General features: G+C 44.2%; 2 protein-coding genes across 2 annotated transcripts; both read left to right on the forward strand.

Annotated features, from left to right (window-relative positions):
• Positions 1-2,595: 2,595 nt before the first annotated feature.
• On the forward strand, positions 2,596-7,572 carry LOC115776578 (myelin-oligodendrocyte glycoprotein-like). Its single transcript, XM_030724302.1, has 3 exons — positions 2,596-2,843; positions 5,140-5,487; positions 5,725-7,572. The coding sequence occupies exons 1-3, from the start codon at positions 2,777-2,779 to the stop codon at positions 5,940-5,942; spliced, it is 633 nt and encodes a 210-aa protein (XP_030580162.1). The 5' UTR covers positions 2,596-2,776; the 3' UTR covers positions 5,943-7,572.
• Positions 7,573-11,838: 4,266 nt separating this feature from the next.
• Positions 11,839-16,172, forward strand: LOC115776581 (myelin-oligodendrocyte glycoprotein-like). The gene is made up of 3 exons (XM_030724305.1): positions 11,839-12,101; positions 14,792-15,136; positions 15,374-16,172. The coding sequence occupies exons 1-3, from the start codon at positions 12,035-12,037 to the stop codon at positions 15,538-15,540; spliced, it is 579 nt and encodes a 192-aa protein (XP_030580165.1). The 5' UTR covers positions 11,839-12,034; the 3' UTR covers positions 15,541-16,172.
• Positions 16,173-22,836: the final 6,664 nt, after the last annotated feature.

Genomic DNA, 22,836 nt, shown 5'->3' on the forward strand with positions numbered 1-22,836 from the left:
TTACCTTACAGCATAAAGCACCTTAAATAAATAAACAAAATGATTAGAAGGAAAATGAAACAGGATAGTGAAGCTCATCAGTCCCAACATGTTAGTTTATGAAATATGACTTTTCCTTCAGCCTCTTCTGAGAAAAGCACTCATCCACAAACTTGGCATCCAGTCATGTGAGGACTTATTTAGTGGGGGATAAATTTCCTCTTGAAGCTGCAGCTTTCACTCTGATCACAGGCTCAGAGCTGAATGACAAAGAAAACTAAAATATCGATTTAGATGAACTCATCAGGCTTTAACGTTAAACTAACCAGGCTGATAATATGCACTAAAACATCTGCACCGAGATCGTTTAAGTTTGAAGTCCGAGGCTGAGAAGGAAGTTTTTTATTTATTTTATTTAACCTTTATTTATACAGGTAGTCCCACTGAGACTCAGTGTCTCATGTGCACACTTTGTATTTTAAATAAATGAGCTAGATTGGATTCCACTCCCTGAGTCAGGCCACTTTCATCTGAGTTCAAAGACCTCAAACTATGGTTGTTAAAAAGCCCGTCAGCCCCAAGTGACCACCACATCAGACCACATGTTACCGGCATTGAGTGAGCATAATTTTCTCAGTGACCAATGAGAATGTATCCACCAGCCAATCACAGCACGTAGCCGCCCTTCCTCTGCAATTGAGAGCAGATGGTCCTTCGAGCCGGAGTTGCTGATGCTCAGAAGAACCGCGTACTGGAAGACAACCTGCTCTTCCTGCCCACCTTTGGGAATACAACCTCAGTGATTATCTCCCCATGAGAAACTCATCAGTCTCCAGGTTAGCACAGGCTCCGCCTCCATATCCAACAGATGAGGAGGAGCCCAACGGGGCTCATGAATCTGAGTCCCCATCACTCAGGACAGTTTCCAGTTATCTGAATGGGACACTACAGATCAGTGGAATGAGAGGACAGAGAAAATACAGCAGGAGAATGAGAGAGTGAAAAGTGAGCAGGAGGTTCGGCTCCAGCTGAGGTTACATAATGAGGAACAGAGGATGGAGCTGCTGTGCAGCCAAGCTGCAAATAAGACAGAACAAGTACGTGAACAGTTCAAACATCTCAGTGGTACTATTGATCAGCTGCAGAGTGTCTGCATCCCTCCATTCTCTACTCCAACGCTGAATTCAGCTCAGCACCGATCTCCAGATTATTATCACTTCAATCGCTTCAATCCACAATCGCTCTCCTGAAAGGTTCCAGGGAGAACATCAGCACCTGCACCTGATATCCAACACTTTAGACGGAGGCACGGATTACTCGCTAGATGGGTTTCCCTTTCCAGAGAGGGAATTTCATGAATCATGATCACAGAAACCTTTCCAGGATCAGATGGAAGGATCATAACTTTCAAGGTAGGAGTGAGTGGGTGTGCCCACCTGCTGACATGACTCAGTCATCATACAATGCTACCAGACTAACAATGGGACAGCATTGTTACCACGTTCGAGAGATTGTGGGTTATTGTGTCCATTATAGCAATGTTGTCTACACTTCACCATCATCTTTCCTGCCAACCATCTCCATCTCTCCACACTCACTTCAGTCTCACTTTTCTCCATCTAGTCACAGTCCAGTCACTGCTGTCTCTCATCCAAACTCATGAGCTTTAATAAAAAAATAATATATCATACAGCTGCTTAAACTAGCACTCGTGCCGAAATCCAGCAGCTTTTTGGGGCTGTCTGTGTTTGCCTTTTGTTCAGGTGAGGTTAAATTAGGGACCATTAGCTGCTTAATACCTGCAGCAGTTCTGTGTGGCCGGCTTTTCTTGGGTGTGATTGGAGTGCTATGCCCTGGTTTCCTCTAGGTCGGGGAGATAACAGTAGCATGGATTCAGTTCATGTTGTTGGAGTGTAGGAGGAAACCGGATTATCCAGTCTGAACCCTGCGGATACAAACACTGGATAAACACCCCCTGCTTGACTGTGACTGGAAGCCAACAGTTTTTTTTTCTTTCTTTCTGCTGACTCGTGGAACGCTCTGTGACTGAGGAAGAACCTCTGCCTGTTTGCTGGATGAAGGGATCTGTTCCTGTCCGTAGGGGCGCGGTTGTGGCCTGAAGCTGTTTTCCACACTGCTGCACCTCCCGCACCAGTGTGTGAGCCAGGAAGTCACTTTCTACACAAACACAAAGAGTTTAATGTTTAACATGACCGCACAATAAGTGGGGTGATGACTCTCATCTCTAAAACTCTTTGGGGATTCCCGCAGCTCCGAGAATGAGATTTACATTTTCAAAGCAGGAACCAGTTCCATGTGTTTGTGTGTGTCCCTGCAGCAGGTTTTCCTCTTACACTGTGTGGCTCACCTGGAAAATCCTGTATTTGATTTGTCTGTGTGAGTCAGTCACATGTGTCCCTCTGATAGTGAAGCTGATGAGCGTTTGATGGACTCGAGTTGTTCTCAAACTTGATCTTGAAACAATATGGTGTGTGTGTGTGTGGGGGGGGGCATCTTCTGGGTGTGGCACTTTGAACTCTGTGGGTGGTAGTTTGTTATCTGCAGAGTGTGGGCGTGACTCTTTGTTAGGAAAAGGAGAGGAGGGACGGTTCTGGGGTAACTGGAAAGTACCGATTGAAACTGAAGTGTTTATTTTGAAGGAGCGGCTCGAAGAAGATCTCATTTCACAGCCGCTTTGTTTAGAGCTTAAATTCACATTTAAACTCTGCTCCTGCTATCCATGGAAAATCCCAACATACGGAATTTCTAACAAAGATCAGAGGAAGCAAACACAGGAATGTCTGCAGGAACATGTGCGTCTCTCTGCTGCGCTCTGCTCCTTGTTGGCGTCTCCGTGTCTGCAGGTGAGGAGCAGCTGGTAGAAAAAAAGAGTCTCAGACTGCTTTAAATATGTAAAATATGCATGTAAAAAATTAAAAGTCAACCAGAGTGAGAGCTGTAGGGGTTTTTAATCTATTGAAGAATGATGGATTTGTGTGTAGCTTTCATTGTATTTTCAAACCTGTTTTTTCATGTGCAGCACTTTGACTCCTCAGTTTTCCTGATTTTTGAGCCACTGATGTCTCGCAGAAATTATCAGCTCAAAAACCAGCAGCAATGAAAGTAGCAGTACAGACATGTACAGACACGTACACAGTGACGGTAAAAAGAGACTAAGATGAACTGCCGTCAGAGAAGCAGCAGTGGAAGCAGTGATATGCAGATATGCAGTGGCATCAACAATAAAGAGATGAATGTGGTCTGGGTAGGCTCTGCAGAGATTCAGCCTGAGCTCTGAATCAGTTATGAGCTCCTCGTTCCCTGAGCGCTGCAGCACTGATCTGTTTCCTGTGGTCAGGCCTTAAATTTGGATTTAAACTCGATCCTGTTATTCATGGAAAATTCCAGTGATGGGCAAAGTGAGTGAAGTGAAGCAGGGACACAAAGTAGTTCCACTGCAAGTGTTCCAGTGCGTGTCGAAACAATCTGAAGCAGCGACACCTGCTGGCAAATGTTGTTATTGCCACATCTTCATAACGCTATTCTGAAACAATGAAGCAGGCGAAGCCCTGCACAATACTGGCTATCAGTGATTATAATCAATCTCCACACAAAGAAGGAAGGAAAAACACTGAGACTGTTAAAGACATCACACTGTGACTGCACTGAACAGATGACGAGTTTCCACTCAGCGCGGCTCGACTCGACTCAGCACGGTTTACAAGCTTTTCCAATAGAACCTGGTACCAGGTACTTTTTTAGTACCCACTTAGCCGGGGTTCCAAGCGATCCAAAAATGTGACATCAAAGAACAACATGCCACTGATTGGCCAGGGAGTGTCTTCACTACCGACTCCTTCACCAGAATCAACCACGCCATTTTTAAAACCCGACAGCAAGAAACTGGAGGCACGTAAAGCAACACTGTGGTTGACTGAGGAGGTGCAGATGTTCCTGTGCTGGGTGGGAGGTGAGATGAGAAATGAGAGCGTGTGTAATGAGGTCTCATAGCTAATGACTGCTCATGGGCAGGGGCAGGGGCAGGCTGGGGTTTAAATTCGGCCCGGGAGCTCGGTTTGGAGAGGCCTTTTATCCTACTGTACAGCAGACAAACCATAATTTTAAAACAAGAGAAGTTTATTTGCAGTATAAAAAAACTGTAGTTTTTCAGCAGCATTAAAACAACTGTGTGTGCATGTAGCAGCAAATGGGGGGAGATGAGTAAAAGAAAAGAATTCTGCTCACCGGCCGGTCTGGCCTGGAAACGACCGGCCATTTGGGAAACCTCCCGAATCTCCCAGTGGCCACCACGCCCCTGCGCATGAGTGCCATCGCACATCACAGCAGTGTAGACAAAAGCTAACACACTTTGCATATAGATTACTTCACAAGACGTCTGTGTTTTTACATCGACTCCACACACACTGAGATGGTCCTCAGTGGGAATGGAAACAAAACAAGACTGTTGGGGGTCGAGTCGTGCTGAGTAGGCACTCAGGCAGCAAGAAGAGATCGTCTATCTGGGAGTTTGTTCTGCACTGTCAAACGAAGCTGGCTCAGCATCAAACTTGATTCTCAATTCATGCAAAATAAATATTTGAAATTAAAAGATTAAACATGTTTTTTTTAAATAAAGACTGGCATTCATTAGGTTTTCATGGGTTAATTCTGAGCAGTTGTAACGGTTTACATGTGAGTGTCCTCTGAACCAGGAAGAAACTTTGCTTCACTTTATTTGTAACCAGCTCTGCTGTGGATGTCACATCCTGTCACATGGATGTGATGTTGGACTCAGTCTGAGGCCTTGGTAATGATAAACCTGCTGTCTATGACATAGTTACTCCCTGTTTTATTTTCCTCCTTGAAACATTGACGAGCTTCAACTGGATCATTTAATGAGTTTATAGCTCAGAGTTGTTCAGTATCTTGCAGAAGTACAGGACAGGAGCACACAGGGATTGAACCACCAACCACTCAAAACCACAGTGGGGTAGATAATGTTACAAACAGCTCTGCTTTAAATGTAACCAGAGAGTCCCCACTGATGATCAGAAGTAACCTTAACCATATTCCTGAGGCCCCTCTGCTGCTCCACAGACCTTCAGCACCAGAAAGAGAAAAAGCTTTAACCTCTCTGCTCTGTGCTGTTTCCTCTTTCAGGCCAGGAAACCATCACAGCTGAGCCTGGACAGAACATCATTCTGCCATGTCGAGCTCCAAATAAGAACCAGATCAGAGCTGTAGTGTGGGCCAAACCTGATCTAGAAGATGAACATGTGTATTTGTACCGGGACGGACGGTTTGATCCAGGAGAGCAGAATCCAGTTTATAGGAACCGAGTGGATCTGCAGGACAGACAGATGAAGGATGGAGACGTGTCTCTGATTATGAAGGATGTGACACTTAATGACTCTGGGACATACGAGTGTCGCGTCATCCAGATAGAAGCGAGCCGCAGCATCAAGGCGCCCAGCATCATCATCTACCTGAGAGTTGTTGCTCCTCCAGGTGAGTGAGCAGAGTTCAGTGTGTCTGTGATCAGAGGTGAAGCTGCTTCCTGGTTGTTGATGTTTGTTTCTAAAGATGTTGTTGATGAGACTTTGTAGAAAGCAGCTGGTCTGAGTGATGTGATCAGAGTGCAGTAGATAATGTCTGACAGCAGTTTGAAGAGGAAATGGATTCTGTTCTGTTCTTCACTCATCACCTACCTGACAGCTGACACCTCACACCTGTTTCTACCTGCAGGTCCAGGAGGAGGAACCACAGAGGATGGAGGGAATGAGGATGGAGGGAAGGAGGATGGAGGGAAGGAGGATGGATCTGTTGGACTGATCGTCTGTCTGTCCGTTTCTGCTGTGCTTTTTGTTGCTGCTGCTGCTGTTGCTGCTTTTTTGATCTGCAGAAAACTTCACTCAGGGTTCACATTTGTCTCTAGAACAGACTATGATGACGGAAAATGTTAGTCCTAAAAAAATATGTTAAAAAATCATCAAACCTAAAGACTAGAAGAAAAAAATGGAAGTTAAGAAATGTGTGCTCGAGGATTTGCTGGACGTTAAGCTCTCCATGTTTTAGTTTTATCTTCTGTTTTTAAAGAAATGACATGAGCGGCCACTTATCTTGGCTTTGGTATGCTGCTTGGTTTCCTCCCACCTTGTATTTAAAAACGCTCTCACCTGAGTAAATGTATCTCATCTGTGTCTTTGTTTCCTCATCTGGCTTCCTGTTTTATTTTGACGGTCTTCTGTTCCCTGTGAGTTGTGTCCTGTTTGCTTCCCTTGTTCCCAGCTGTCTGCACTCCCCTCCCTTCTATATTTAAGCCCTGAGTTTTTCTCTCTTCATTGTCCTGTCATCATCATTGGCTCCCTGCTGGCTGCGTGCCCTCCATGTGTCTGTATCCTGGTTAAGCAGGTTCCTAGTATTTGCTGCTGGCCCCGTCCAGCTTTGTAAACCTGTTTCGATCAGCAAATTAAGCTGAGGTCCAGTTTCATCCTGTCGCTGAGTCCTGTGTTTGGGTCCAAGCTCCTGCCTGAGGGGAGGGGAACAAAAAAGTGAGTGTGCTGGGTGTGTGGGGTCTTTAAGCATGAAGGTATCTGAAGGTGTAAATGTCAGTGGTGGTGGAGAAGCTGACTCCAGCAGTCTCTGTGCAGCCTTCACCACGCTCTGCAGAGCTTTCTTCTCTGCTGCAGCCAGTAGAGGCGCTGGTGTGTCTTCCTGACCCATTCTATCTTTATTGTGTGTTTTTGTTGGTGCGTCTCTGTGTGCTTTATTTCAGCAGGATCAGTGACTGTGCAGCAGCTGTGTGTGACATCAAACCTGTTCTGTGAGCTTTCAGCTGCACAAACAGATCCTTGTGTAGAGATCAGCTGTTACAGTGTAACTACACACAAACACTGTGTGTGATCTGAGTGCAGATGAAGCTCTGTGGATTACAGACAGTCAGTAATCTGACTGACAGAGTTCGGGATCCTGTGATCAGCTTTAATTGTTCTGATATTTTCCTGTTTCTGTGACTTTTATCTGATCTGGAATCAGTCCAAAGCAAACAAACCATCACTGATGGGACCAAGAAGCAGACCAACAACATGTGGTTTTCACTCTCAGGTCTGACCTTCACGTGTGCATGTTCACACTCGTTCCTTGTGAGGGTTACATTAGCCAAAGCGTCAGGTGTTGGTCTCCTCAGCCTCATAATGAAATCCCTGCATTTTGCTGATGAGCTCCTCGTGGCTTCATTGACCAATGACCCCCAACATCTTGGAGCAGTATGGAGTCTGGGATAAGAACTGGCACCTCCAAATCTGAGCCAGAATTTACTGTATTTGCACAAGATGGTGCTAATTTATCAGCTAACAGCTTGGTTAGCACGCTGCATCCACAGACACAGCGTCTCTCATTTCTCAGATTAAACGTGCTCAGTTCCTCTCCTCTCATACACATGCAGACACACAGCTGTGGGTCCTCCATCACTGTTCCTCCTGCAGCCTCCTCTCCTCTGTCCTCCTGATGCAGTTTAGGAATTGAGACATCCTTCAAAATGGAGCACATTTCAAGTGTTGCAGGTGTTGTTTTGATTAGACTGTAAATATTAAATATGACTACTGTACTTTGAAAAATATATAATCCCAGGCAGGAAGTACAGTTAATGGTCACACAGTCTCCAGAGTTAAATAAAACACACTCATCGTATTAGAAACTGCACGTGCTCAGTATGTTATTCATTTGTTTCTTTTATAATAAATGAGAACATCACTGATGACCTGCTCATGTCCATGTAGTGTTTCCAGTCCAGCAGCTCCCTCTAGTGTCCATATCTAAAGCCTGTGGGAGGATGGTGTTAATCTAAAATGTGAATCATAGTGTTCCAGTCAGTCATCAGTGTGTCTCTGCACAGCTGTCATTAACATCTGTTCAGAGGGCCTCAGTGTGTGAATGGTTCCAGTTCAGCTCCATAACAGCAGCGTCCCTGGTTTGATTCCTGTGTTTCAGCTCATATCTGCCTCTCTCACTGAGGGGGACGTCCACTACATGGAAATGGATTTGATCAGGAACCAAACTACAGCTCACTGACACCAGAGGATGGATGGATTTCAGACGTCCTCTCATCCACATCAGCTGATGAATATCTAGGGGCTGGGTGGATAAATGTTCATTACATCAGTTTATGATAAATCAGTGCTTACTCTCAACGCTCTCCTCGATGAATCGCCACCTTATCGTGGTGGAGGGGTTTGTGTGTCCCAATGATCCCGGGAGCGATGTTGTCCGGGGGCTTGTCCCCCTGGTAGGGTCTCCCATGGCAAATTGGTCCTGGGGGAGGGGCCAGACATAGGACGATTCAGAAGACCTCTATGGAAATGCCAACAAGGGAACTGTTTACCCCACCCTTGGTAGGGTTACCAGGGCCCCACCCTGGAGCCAGTATTGGGGACGGAGCTTGAGGGAAAGCGTCTGGTGGCCGGGTCGGATGCAGCCCAAAGAAGAGCCTGCCGTGATCTAGGCCCAAAACCCACAGGAGGCGTCGTAGGGGTCAGGTGTAGTGTGTATCGGATGGTGGCCAAGGGCAGAGGGCCTGTTAGAACGATCCCTGGCTTTTGGGACATGGAAACTCACCTCCCTGGTGGGGAAGGAGCCTGAGCTGCGTGAGTATGAGAGATACTGGACGGATTTATTTGGGCATGGCCTGGGCTCTGGAACCAGTCTCCTGGAGAGGACTGGACTCTCTTCCAGTCTGGAGTTACCCACAGTGAGAGGCGGTGAGCTGGGGTGGGTATTCTTGTTTCCCCTCAGCTTGCTGCCTGCACGTCAGACTTTTCATCGGTGGATGAGAGGGTTGCTTCTCTGCACCTTCAGGCCATGAAATGGGTTCCACTCCCTGATTCAGTTTGATGATTTTCATCAAACTGTCTTCAAATATCTCAAACTACATTTTCTACCAACATCATCTTTCCTGCCAGCCACCTCCATCTCTCCAAACTCACTTCCATCTAATTTTTTCTTCATCCACTCACAGATCAGTCGCTGCTAGATTTCATCCAGAGAGTCTTTGAGGACGTGAACTTTTTTAACTTGAATGAGCAGAAAACAGAGGTCATTGTGTCCATTAGTTGTGTGTTTGCCACAGAGTGCAGATTATTTCTGTCCCTCATAAAAAAGTGAGCTCATTGATGACCTTTAAGGGACCGTCCCACATTTCTCCAGCTCACATTATGTGTACAATTCCTCGTTAACACACACAGTGGTTTCAAAAGTCCTATAAACTTCTCAAATATCACAGTGATCGTCTGCTATATGATATATTTAACTGAAATTGCCGATCTGAACAACCAATGATTATAAAGGAAATAAATCATTGGTTATAAATCATGAAAATCATCAGGGGTGCCCAAACTTTTGCATACCACTGTATATGAACTCCTGAGATCAAAAACTCAAAAGAACTTTACTAAAGTTCAACAACACCTCCTTCCAGTCATGTGATTAATGCAGACAACAAACTACAGGCTGATTTACAGGAAAATCTTCTCGGACTGATAAAACTGGTCCCAGTGTGAGGAAGGCTCTCTTTGTGTCTGATGTTTGTTTCCCTTAAACTGAGCAGAAAACAATTTTCTAAAATTAGAAACATCCTTCCTCAGAATGATGCTGAAAAGCTAATTCATGCATTTATTACTTCTAGGCTGGACTATTGTAATTCATTATTATCAGGCTGTCCTAAAAGCTCCCTGAAAAGCCTTCAGCTGATCCAAAATGCTGCAGCTAGAGTACTGACAGGGACTAGAAAGAGAGAGCAGATTTCTCCCATATTGGCTTCTCTTCATTGGCTCTCTGTTAAATCTAGAATAGAATTTAAAATTCTTCTCCTCACATACAAGGTCTTGAATAATCAGGCCCCATCTTATCTCAAAGACCTCATAGTACCGTATCACCCCAACAGAGCACTTCACTCTCAGACTGCTGGCTTACTTGTGGTTCCTAGGATACTTTCCTTTATGATCAAGCTTATAGTTAGGGCTGGATCAGGTGACCTTTAACCCTCTCTTAGTTATGCTGCTATAGGCCTAGGCTGCTGGGGGGTTCCCATGATTCACTGTTTCTTTTCATTCACATCTTTCCACTTCATATGTGTTTCCATTTTACACCCACTGCAGCATGTTGTGTCCTGTCTCTCTGTGCTTTTGCTTTCTCTTTCTCTTAACTGCCAAAACGGTCGAGCCGTTCCTGCCTGGCTGGTTCAGCTGGACGATTATTCCCAGTTACTGAGTTCTTCCTCACAGGGATGTTTTACCTCGAATAAACTGCTGTTGTGATTTGGTTTAATATAATTAAAATTGAAATAAATTAAAATGAACAGAAGATGAAACAGAACAATGGAGCTATTTTGCCTTCCCTTCACACAGCTGAAAACTCACTCAAACTCTTTTTCAAACAGCAGCTCGACTCTGACACCAGCTGCAGGCTCAGAGCTCAGTGACAGAAACAAAATGCAAATAGGTTTAGATTGTGAAGGTAGATTAACCAGTAATCTGCACTGAGATCAGTTAAGATTCAGTTCCTCCTCTGTTGCTTCTTCATTTTTTTCCCTTTAACCCCGACAGGAAATATGAAAGGTAGAATTTATAAGGACTTATTAAAGAGAGCCACAGTGCTCAGACACTGATTACTGTGATGGTGACTCTGACATGGGTCTAAAACGACAGGAAGTTGCTTTTAGATCAGGTTAAAGGTCAAACACTCAGATTTCTTTGTTCATTCACTTCAACTTTGCCTGTTCTTTTATAAAAACCCTGAAGTGTCTCCTCTGCTAAAGGTAGTAATTTAGAGTCCATCAGTGCTGCATTCAGAGCATTTGAACACATTTGTAGGCAAAATTCAATTCAGTTAAATTTTATTTATTTAGTGCCACATCACAGCAATGGTCACCTCAAGGTGCTTTATATTGTAAAGTAAACACACTTGGGTAATAGAACTGCAATCAGATGATCTCTGATGAGGAAGCACTTGGTGACAGTGCAGGAAAATCTCCTCTTTAACTTCAGGGAGGGGCAAAGGATGTGTGGAGCAGGGAAGCTGGGGGTGCTGCTGCTCCTCTTAGTGGATGGTAGAGGGTATGAATGACCACCAAGACAAATTAAAAAATTAACAAATATTAGATTACTCCATGAAGCTCTCTGTTCTTGAGCTGATCTGAAGGCCACGTGAAGGTTGGAGGTCTGCAGTGACTGACTGTGTGGAAAGTTGGTGACCTCTGTGCACTGTGACCCTCAGCATCCTCTGACCCCACTCTGTGATTCAACGTGGCCGAGCTGCTGTTGTTCCCAATCACTTCCACTTTGTTATAATCCCACTAACAGCTGACTGTGGGATATTTAGCAGTGAGGAAATTTCACACCTGGACTTGTTGCACAGGTATCCTCCTATCACGGTACCATGCTGTAGTTCACTGATGTTTGTAGCAGCAGTCTGCATGCCTAGGTGCTTGGTTTATACACCTGTGGACATGGAAGTGACTGGAACACCTGAAGTCAGTGATCTGGATGCTGAATGAGGACTTTGGGCAGTATAGTGGATGTAAGGAGCCTGACGGAGGAGGACACTGCAGAGCCCAGTGGGTCAGAGTGAGGAGGAAGTCCTGAAGATGCTGCAAATATCATCTTCTGGTAAAAGTAGAAAAACTAGAGAACAGACGGAGTCAGAGCTGAAAAATTCTGCCTGTTTTATTTGTCTCCCTGAACCCTCGGGCGGGTTTTGATGGGAAAATTTGAAATTGAATTTACAGCGCAGTGCGCCTGCGCCGCTCTCATAGTGATATACAAGCCCAGATGACGGGGTGATAAAAGGGCATTTCTGGCTCTTCGCCTACCTGGAAGCAGCGGAGCTGAAATCGCTTATCCGCGGACTCGTCACCCGGCGGGGGGTGGAGTGGGATGTTTGAACCGCACCGCAGAGTTTAAATCATCCGCGCATCGGCTGCTCGACGCTGTTTATCGGGCGTCCAGACCCTGATAAATCCTAACACACGGCCTCTCTAAAAGCAGAGGAAGCAGACACAGGAATGTCTGCAGGAACATGTGCGTCTCTCTGCTGCGCTCTGCTCTTTGCTGGCATCTCCATCTCTGCAGGTGAGGAACAGCTGTTAGAAATCCTGACAGTATTTTTGTTTTAACTCACTGAGCCGCTCATTTTTGCTGCAAGCATGCTCACCGTGTTTGTTCCCTGCAGGAGCCCAGTGAAATATCTGAGCTGTAAAAATAAGAAGTCAAAGGTCTGTGGAGACTTTCTGAAATGATCACGTGCTGATGTTAAATTGTCTCCGTGGGCCAAACACTCGATGATAAATCTGCATACAGAACTGCAGCTGCTGTTCGTAATGAGCTCCTCACAGTGATGTGTGTAACTCTAACCTGGCAACTTTTTCCGGTAACCTGTAATTTAACGCGTTAGTATTTGCAGGCCAGTAATCAGATTAAAGTTACTATCCATGTCACTGCGTTACTTTTTTTGCGTCATTTTCCTCCGTAAACAAATGACTTGTTGATCAGTGAATCATATATCAAACATATCTCTCATGAATGATATCAGGTCATTCTGAGAGACAAACAGCATTTCTATCACAGGGTAGAAGCTGCACTCAGTTTTTGGCAAAGTAACTTTTATATGTGTTTCTTTTTTTTAAGGTAAAAACTGTCTGACATTGAAAATGTCTTTTTAAACAGAAATCTGTCTCAGAGCTGCAGAAAGCACAACAAATATAACCTCACAGATCTAAAAAGATATTTTAAAAAGCTCTGGATTGATTATAATGCAGGTATAATAACACAGACTCCTAAAAGTTGTTGAAAAACAGGTTATTTCTGCATTTTATACATAAGCCCTTCATAAATCATGCTGACGGCACTCTTTTTTACCAATATAAGCAAAGACATTACACATAAAAACACAGAAACATCACGATCACTTTTTGGCACAACACCAGCAGCTGTTGAAAGGAACTAATAAAGTAAGTTGTAATCTAACTTAGTTACTTCTAAAATTAAGTAATTAGTAAATTAACTAAGTTACTTTTTAAAGGAGTAATCAGTAACCACTAATCGGATTACTTTTCACAGAAACTATGCCATCATTTGTAAATGGACACTCTAGTATTTTGTTCTAGTGTCACTCACACACAGATTCATACAAGCACTTTTTTCCTTGCCTAAGCATTTTCTGTCTGACATTCACACACTGATAAATATGTCGCGAGCAACTCAAGGCTCAGTGTCTTGCCCAAAGAAAAAGACAGGAGCAGCCAGGCATGGAACCATCAACCACCCAAAACCACAGTGTGGAAGATAATGTTACAAGAAGCTCTGCCTTAAATGTAACCAGAGGTCTACTACTGACCTACTGATCATGAGAAGTAATCCTAACCAAATTTTGGGCTTTTTAAAAATTCAATTTAATTCAGTTTTATTTATGTAGCATCAAATCACAACAAACATTAACCTCAAGGCATTTGTATTGTAAGGTAAAGACCCTACAATACTACAGGGAAAACCCAACAATCAAAACAACCCCCTATGTAAGCTTTTGGCGACAGTGGGAAGGAAATAGAGAGGGTGTCTGTCTCCTGAATCCAAGCTGGAAGCTGGTTCCACAGAAGAGGGGCCTGAAAGCTGAAGGCTCTGCCTCCCATTCTACTCTTAAGTATCCTAGGAACCACAAGTAAGCCAGCAGTCTGAGAGTGAAGTGCTCTGTTGGGGTGATATGGGACTATGAGGTCTTTGAGATAAGATGGGGCCTGATTATTCAAGACCTTGTATGTGAGGAGAAGAATTTTAAATTCTATTCTAGATTTAACAGGGAGCCAATGAAGAGAAGCCAATATGGGAGAAATCTGCTCTCTCTTTCTAGTCCCTGTCAGTACTCTAGCTGCAGCATTTTGGATCAGCTGAAGGCTTTTCAGGGAGCTTTTAGGACAGCCTGATAATAATGAATTACAATAATCCAGCCTAGAAGTAATAAATGCATGAATGAGCTTTTCAGCATCACTCTGAGAAAGGATGTTTCTAATTTTAGAAATATTGCGCAAATGCAAAAAAACGGTCCTACATATTTGTTTAATATGTGCATTGAAGGACATATCCTGGTCAAAAATGACTCCAAGATTTCTCACAGTGTTACTGGCGGCCAAAGTAATGCCATCCAGAGTAAGTATCTGGTTAGACACCATGTTTCTAAGATTTGTGGGGCCGAGTACAAGAATTTCAGTTTTATCTGAATTTAGAAGCAGGAAATTAGAGGTCATCCAGGCCTTAATATCTTTAAGACATTCCTGCAGTTTAACTAATTGATGTGTGTCATCTGGCTTCATTGATAGGTAAAGCTGAGTATCATCTGCATAACAATGAAAATTGATGCAGTGCTTTCTAATAATACTGCCTAAGGGAAGCATGTATAATGTAAATAGAATTGGTCCTAGCACAGAACCCTGTGGAACTCCATAATTAACCTTAGTGTGTGAAGAAGACTCCCCATTTACATGAACAAATTGGAGTCTATGAGATAAATATGATTCAAACCACTGCAGTGCAGTACCTTTAATACCTATGGCATGCTCTAAGACAGCTGGGTCAAGGTTAAAGAAAAGGTTAAAGAAAATAAGCAGCATATTTGAAGTGAATCATTCTGATGTGCCACACTTGGTACAGTCCACTGAATGCTCCCTAACTGTGCTGGTATCTGAGGCCCCTCTGCTGCTCCACAGACCTTCAGCACCAGGAAGACAAAAAGCTTTAACCTCTCTGCTCTGTGCTGTTTCCTCTTTCAGGCCAGGAAACCATCACAGCTGAGCCTGGACAGAACATCATTCTGCCATGTCGAGCTCCAAATAACAACCAGATCAGAGCTGTAGTGTGGGCCAAACCTGATCTAGAAGATGAACATGTGTATTTGTACCGGGACGGACGGTTTGATCCAGAAGAGCAGAATCCAGTTTATAGGAACCGGGTGGATCTGCAGGACACACAGATGAAGGACGGAGACGTGTCTTTGATCCTGAAGGATGTGACAGTTAATGACACTGGAACATATGAGTGTCGCGTCATCCAGAGAGGAGCGAGCCACAGTAACAAGGCGCCCAGCATCATCTACCTGAGAGTTGTTGATCCTCCAGGTGAGTGAGCAGAGTTCAGTGTGTCTGTGATCAGAGGTGAAGCTGCTTCCTGGTTGTTGATGTTTGTTTCTAAAGATGTTGTTGATGAGACTTTGTAGAAAGCAGCTGGTCTGAGTGATGTGATCAGAGTGCAGTAGATAATGTCTGACAGCAGTTTGAAGAGGAAATGGATTCTGTTCTGTTCTTCACTCATCACCTACCTGACAGCTGACACCTCACACCTGTTTCTACCTGCAGGTCCATCAGGAGGAACCACAGAGGATGGAGGATCTGCTGGACTGATAGCTGGTCTGTCCGTTTCTGCTGCAATTCTTCTCCTTATTATTATTATTGCTGTTGTTGTTTTTTTGACCTACAGGGAAAAAACCCTGAAATCAAACATCATCAGGTGTCAAATATTTTGAAATGAGTTATTTCCAGCTGAACTGTAAGTCTCTTTTTTCAAGTTGTCTCTCAACACAGGAAAGACAGAGGAGAACAAGCTGAAATTAATAATCATCAATGCTGTGTTGTTACATTAAAGTTAAACCATTTCCCTCCACGAAGGAGACTCCAGGCTGTTTCTGTTGTGTTGATTCATTTCCTTTACACTTTGTTTTTGTGGCTTTGTTTGTTGTTAATAAACTTTTGAATGTCTCAGTAATGTAATCAGTTCTGTGATTGTTTGTTTTCTGTGACTGTCAAAGCTGTTTTTGTTTTTTACCTGCTGAACTAGTAGATGCAGATTTAATCTGACCTGGAATCAGTCCAAAGGAACTGTTTTTACTGTTACAGCTGTAATAACATTCATTGTTGGCTCAGTGGCGCCCCCTCTCAGAGTTACTGGCACATTTGAAATGTTGCCAGTTCAGAATAGATGAAGCTGAGGTAGTTATTGACTAAGAGAGTTGTTGTACTGTTGCTGCAACACAAAAGGGGAGCTTGAAGAGATTTCATCCTGCACAGTGGGGCATGATGGAAAAGATAAACTTTGCTGTTCATTATTATTGTGTCAACGTTTGCCTTTTAAGTTGCATATTAAAAATAAATGAATGTTTCTCACGTGGTTCTGCGGGTTTCACCGAGGGCTCACATTTGAGTTGTTTGGTTTGGTTGTGGGTAACAGACACACTCCTGCTCTGCAAAGAATAAACTAACGACAGTGTTCCAGTTTGACCTGGTGGGGGCGCTGTTCCCTTACTGTTATAATTATAGGACTGCACACATGCTTCTTCAGTTTATGTTACAGCCTAATCTGAGATGAGAATGATGGGATAGTGTTGAGCTTAAAATGGAATAGATTTTTATTCATTTTATCTGAGCTTTATTTATGCAGGCAGTCCCACTGAGACTCCTCTGTCTTTCCTCACTCCATGAAGCTTCTTCCAGCTAAAGGAAAAGTGAAGATGGGAATTTATTTAGGAAGTCTGAGAGAATGAGACTGATGAATGAGATGGTGAATGAGTTCAGTAAGATTAAACCTGCACACTTTGTATTTGAAATAAATGATCTAGTCCATATTAACGTTCTTTTCTGAGTTTTTTTTTCAACCATCTAAACAGTACCATTAAATAGTCTAAATCTGTCTAAGTAGTACCATTAACGCCGACGAGTCAGCATAGTACCGTGATCGTTTGTTTGTTTGTTTGTTCTGTTTTGTTTTCCCCTCATCTAATTTCATTCTTATGTCACTTAGGTCACTTTTTACACGTCTTTTTTCTTTCTGCACTCAGCAATATGTTTACGTCACTTACAATGCTACAGTTTACTACACTAACATACAGCGCAGATGCACACACACCAACATACAGCGCACATACACACGCACACATCAATATAAAGGGCACACGCCAACATACAGAACATATGTACACACACACACACATCTTTAGTGAGCACACAACAGTCCATCAGTTAGTTTAAATATGAGCACACTCAGATTTGTCTCATGGAATGTGCACGGGGCTGGTTCGAGGGAAAAGAGACTAAAAATTTTTAATCGGTTAAAAGACTTAAAAGCAGATGTTGTTTTTCTACAGGAGACACATGTGTCCAAAACATCTGTGCTCACTCTTTCCTCTCCACAGTTCCCTCACACGTACTCAGCCTGCTATAACTCCAAACAAAGAGGTGTAGCTATATTGATTAACAAGAAGATAAACTTTAACATTAGCAACAGTACAATAGACCCTGAAGGTAGATTTATAATACTTAATTTATCTATACAGAATACAGATTTATGTATTGCTAGTATATATGGACCAAATGTTGATGACCCCTCCTTCTTTCATGCTTTGTTCACTTCACTCTCAGATCACTCTGACACCACACTTGTAATAGGAGGAGACTTCAACCTGGTACTTAATGCAGATATTGACAGGCTCAGTACAGCAGTGAGTCAGAGGAACTGGCAGTCTGCAGACATTCTTAAACAGTACATGAAGGATTTTGGACTTTGCGATGCTTGGCGTTCACATCACACTACTTTGAGAGATTATAGTTAATTCTCACCAGTACACAAATCTCATTCCCGCTTAGATTACTTTTTAGTTAGCAGCTCCATAATGATGGATATCACAGACACTCAGATTCACCCTATCACTATTAGCGATCATGCACCGGTGTCTATGTCTCTGACACAGAAAAGAGTCACACCACCAATCAGGAACTGGAGATTTAATACATCATTACTTAAAGAAGAAGATTTTATTAATTATTTCAAAAAGGAATGGTCAGCATACTTAGAATATAATGATATTCCAGGAATATCACCATGTGTTCTTTGGGAAGCAGGAAAGGCAGTAATGCGGGGCAAAATAATATCTTACTGCTCGCATAGGAAAAATAAAGAAAAAGCACTTGTGTTAGAATTAGAACAAAAAATTAAATCTTTAGAAACTGCCTATGCCGCTTCACCACAAGAACATACAATTATCAGCCTGAGGAAACTGAAACTGGAGCTAAATGAAATAATTGATAAAAGGACACAATTTATGTTGCAGAGGCTGCGTTTGGAAAACTTTGAGCATGGAAATAAATCTGGAAAATTCCTGGCCAAGCAATTAAAACTGAATAAAGAAAAAACAGCTATTTTTTCTATTAAAGACTCGACTGGTATTATTACTGGTATTATTACTCATGACCCACAACAAATAAATAACTCTTTCAAAGACTTCTATGAAGCCTTATATTCACCACAGATTAACCCATCTGATACTGAAATTGAAGAATTTCTTAATAATATAAATCTACCAAAACTAAACGACAGCCAGGCTGCAGCTCTGGATTTACCTCTTTCATTGTGTGAACTTAGTGAAGCCCTACAGCATCTCCCAAATAATAAAGCCCCAGGCCCAGATGGTTTTCCAGCCGAGTTTTATAAAGAATTTTGGTCTGAGCTAGCTCCCATTTTTTTCAGAATGGTAACTCAGATTCAGAATGACCACATCTTATCTCCAACCTTAAACTCTGCTAACATTAGCCTGCTTCTTAAACCAGGCAAAGACCCCACACTCCCATCCAGCTACAGGCCAATCTCTCTCATTAATGTAGATCTTAAAATAATTTGCAAAGCCCTTGCCAAAAGATTAGAAAGTATTACTCCATTTATTGTACATCCAGATCAAACAGGCTTTATCAAGGGTCGGCACTCAGCCAATAATACACGTCGACTGATAAATATAATAGACTATTGTTCTATTAACAAATTAGAGACGACAATCGTGTCTTTAGATGCAGAGAAGGCATTTGATCGGGTAAATTGGAAATTCTTACTAGCAGTTCTGCAAAAATTTGGATTCGGTTCATCCTTTATAAACTGGATCAGAACACTACACAGCTCTCCGAATGCGCGTGTTAGGACAAATGATCTCATTTCACAAAGTTTCAGTCTGCAGAGGGGCACCAGGCAGGGCTGCCCACTCTCTCCCTCTCTTTTTGTAATTTTCATTGAGCCGCTAGCAGCAGCAATCCGTCAAAATGTAAATATTAAAGGGATTCAAACTGAAAATATGGACCATAAACTTAGCCTTTATGCTGATGATGTATTACTTTTCCTTGGGAATTCACAAGGCTCTCTTTTGAAGACTATCACACTGATAGATAAGTTCTCATCTATATCTGATTACTCTATCAATTGGAGTAAATCAACAGTTTTGCCTCTGAATTGTAATTTCCAGAGAACCTCTAGGACCCCACTAAAGTCAGGAAATATTAGATATTTAGGCATAAATTTTTCCGCCAGGCTCTCAGACTTGGTACGATTAAATCATATCCCCTTATTAAAAACAATAGAGGATGATCTCACACGTTGGAACAGTTTACCTATATCACTCATGGGGAGAGTTGCTGCCATTAAAATGATTGTTTTACCAAAAATTAATTATCTATTTTCATTGATCCCTAATAAACCTACTCTTCCTTGGTTTAAGTCACTAGATTCAAACATCTCAAATTTTTTATGGAAAAACAAACCGTCAAGAATAAGCTTAAAAACTTTACAAAAGCCAAAACACAGTGGAGGTCTAGAATTACCAAACTTTTATTACTATTTCTTAAGCAGTAGATTGCAGTATATTTCAAAGTGGATCAAATCCAATTCATTAGACAACCCATGGCTGGATCTAGAACAGGCGTTTTGTGGAAAAATAAAAATCTCAGATCTACCTTTCATTAGTTCCAGTATTAAACATCATAACTGCTATAAAGTCCTTAGTATAAATACCTCTCTGACAGCCTGGTGGGAATTTTTAAAAATAACTAAGTCTTCACTCATCCCCTGTAAACTAACACCCATTTGGAACAATCCAGATATTTGTCAGAAAAAGAAAATGCTGAATTTTCCGTTATGGCGTGATAAGGGTATAAATAACTTAGAACATATTATCCAAGATGGAAATTTTATCACGTTCCAAGAACTTATATCAAAATATAGAATTGGCAACGGTAGATTTCTGGAATATCAACAAGTTAAGTCCGTCCTACAGGGAAGATTTAACCTTAATCAATTGAATCTAGAAATGCCTACTTGGGTAACAGAATTTCTTAACCTCTGTACCCCAAAATTGTTATCAAAATTATATAAATTATTAATAAAAACTGATGATTCAGTTTCCCTCCCAATTGCAAAATGGGAGCGTGATCTTTCTGTCAACCTGGATCAAAATTTATGGACAGAAATATGTTTAAATATCTTCAAAATGACTAAAAGACCCCAAATACAACTTGTACAATATAAGATTCTGCATAGAACATACTACACTGGACAAAGGATGTTCCAAATGGGCCTTACACACTCAAACATATGCACCCACTGTACAAGCAATTCAGAGGATAATCATCTACACGCTCTGTGGTCTTGTGTACCAGTTCAGAGATTTTGGCAGAGGATTTGTGAAGATCTATCCACATGGTTTAGCTGTCATATCCCAACTTCCCCCAGACTATGCATCTTAGGTGATGTCAGTGAATTAATTATGGAGTTAAATATATCACACATAGTTCTTACTGCCTTGTGCATCGCTAAGAAGATGATCCTCATGAACTGGAAGACAAAAAATAAACTATGTATTACTCAGTACAGAAATTTATTAGTAGATCATGTTAGTTTAGAGAGAATGTCTGCTTCTTCTAAAAACAAATTGGAGGAATTTGACTCTCTTTGGTTCCCACTGCTCAGCTCCATTACTTAGTGGGGGTGGTGGGCTGCGGGCTCTGCTCCTGATGTGCTTTGTGGGGGGGTGGGGGGGGACTCCGGGGGCCTGGGTAGCTGGTAGCCTCCTGAGACTGGGGTCCTGGGGCGACCTTCTGGTGATGTCTGTGTGCCTGTCCTGGTTGATGGTGGTGGGGGCTTGGATGGTGCTGCCTTCGGTCCTGGGGTGTGGGCGGGGTGCTTGGGGGGGTGGTGCCGGCCCTCGGTCGGTTGGCTGGTCTTCCCTGTATGGCTTGGGGGCTGGGGTCTGGGGCCCCGGCACTGGGGCCGCGCCGGCTCCCGGTGGGCCCCCCCTGGCGCGGGGGGGGCCTCTGCTGTCCCGGCCGCGCCGCCGGGTGGGGTGGGTTGGCCTGACGTCGGGATGTCCGGTCTACGCTTTTGGGGCCCTGGGGTGCCTGCATTGCAGGGGGGTGGGGTGGGGGATGGGGCCGCGGTGGGGTGGTTGGGGGGGCCTGGGCACTGCATTTCCATGCCCAGGCCAGTATGTCCTGTCGCCTGTTTGTGTCTATTGTTGAGTGAATGGGCATCTAGGAGGAGCGGGCCGCCCTCTGCGGTGGGGGCGAGGGCGCCAACCTCGGGTGCTGCAGTGCTCCGGGATGCTGTCACCGCGGCCCCGGGCTCACCTCCCCCTGCCCTGTGCTGGGGTGTGGGAGGGCGGGGTGCCTATTGAGCCAGCGGACAGCTGGCTCTCTTCTTCCAGGATTCTTCCTGGTCATATGCCCCCCCCCCTCCCCCTCCCCATACACAAACACACACACACACACACACACAGAATACACATCACTCACAGATGTAGGATGGAGAGGCCACGTGGAGAGCTGCACCACCACTTGCCTCTCCGTTTTAATTGCACTTTAGTCATTATAACTCACAACACATACACACTTACAACCTGATACACATAGGACCTTTGGGGCAGGCATGTTACTCAGAGGTTGATGAGATGGGCCGCTGAGGTGGCCCCACTCGGATCCTCGTCACTGTCTGTCTCCAAATTTTATTTGCACTTTAGTCATGGAGGGTTTTGGGGGGGCAGTGTGGTCAAGCGCTGACGACCAACAGTTTGTGCTTGTGGCATAACTGTCCCCTCAATTTTAACTGCACCCTATACACCTCATTCACTCACAAACATTAACACATAGACCTACAAGTTGGGGAGGAGGAGGGGTGGATGGGTCATCTTACACCCCGATTTCTTGCGTCTCGCCCGGGGTAGGGGTCGGGTGGTTCCTTGGGGACCGGGCTGGTGGCGTCCTGGGGTCGCTGTTGGCCCTGGGGTGGTTTCCACTTGCCCCGCCTTCAGAGGGTGGGTAGCTATGGATGAATGTGTGTCTTTGTGTATTTGTCACCGTCTCCGTGAGTATGGGTGGGTGAGTGAATGTGTATGTATGGCATATCTGTGTGTGGGTAAGTATGTATGGGCATGTATGAGTATCTGTGTATAAATGTGTACACGGGTGTCTGGGTGTGTTTGTATGTATGGCTGGACCTGGGTCTGGGCCTTGTGCCTTGCCTCCTGGCCGCTCCTTGCTGGTTGCCTCCTCCCCCCTACCCCCCTGGGATGGGGGTGCCTCGGGGTTCCTGGGTGGGGCTGGGTGTTCTGGCGTGGGTGCTGGCCTGCCCCCCTTGGGGGTGCGGTGCGGGGCTGCGTTGGCTTCTTCGGCGTGGGGGGGGGCTCTGTGGAGGGTCGGGCGGTCCTTGGGTGCCGTGGGCCCGGGAGCCCTGCCGCCGGCCAGTGCAGGGGGCTGGCCGCTGGGGGGGGGGCTGGCTTCTCATCGCCTTGGGTTCCCTGGAGCCCTCGCTCCTCGACTGGGGGGGCTCCGTCTGAGACCACCCTCTCCCGGCTGCTGGGGTAGGTGTGCGGTTGTCTTGGGACTGAGTGGCCGGGGGTCTTCCTGGCTCTTGGTGGGCTGCTGGTGGCCTGGGTTTCCGGGGGCTTTCCGTACCTGCCTCTGGCTTCTGATGGGTGGAGCTGCAGCGTTTTGCCCTCATTGGTAAGTACGTTCCATGA

The sequence above is a fragment of the Archocentrus centrarchus genome, unplaced genomic scaffold (assembly GCF_007364275.1).
Source record: "Archocentrus centrarchus isolate MPI-CPG fArcCen1 unplaced genomic scaffold, fArcCen1 scaffold_33_ctg1, whole genome shotgun sequence".
Classification (NCBI taxonomy): domain Eukaryota; kingdom Metazoa; phylum Chordata; class Actinopteri; order Cichliformes; family Cichlidae; genus Archocentrus; species Archocentrus centrarchus.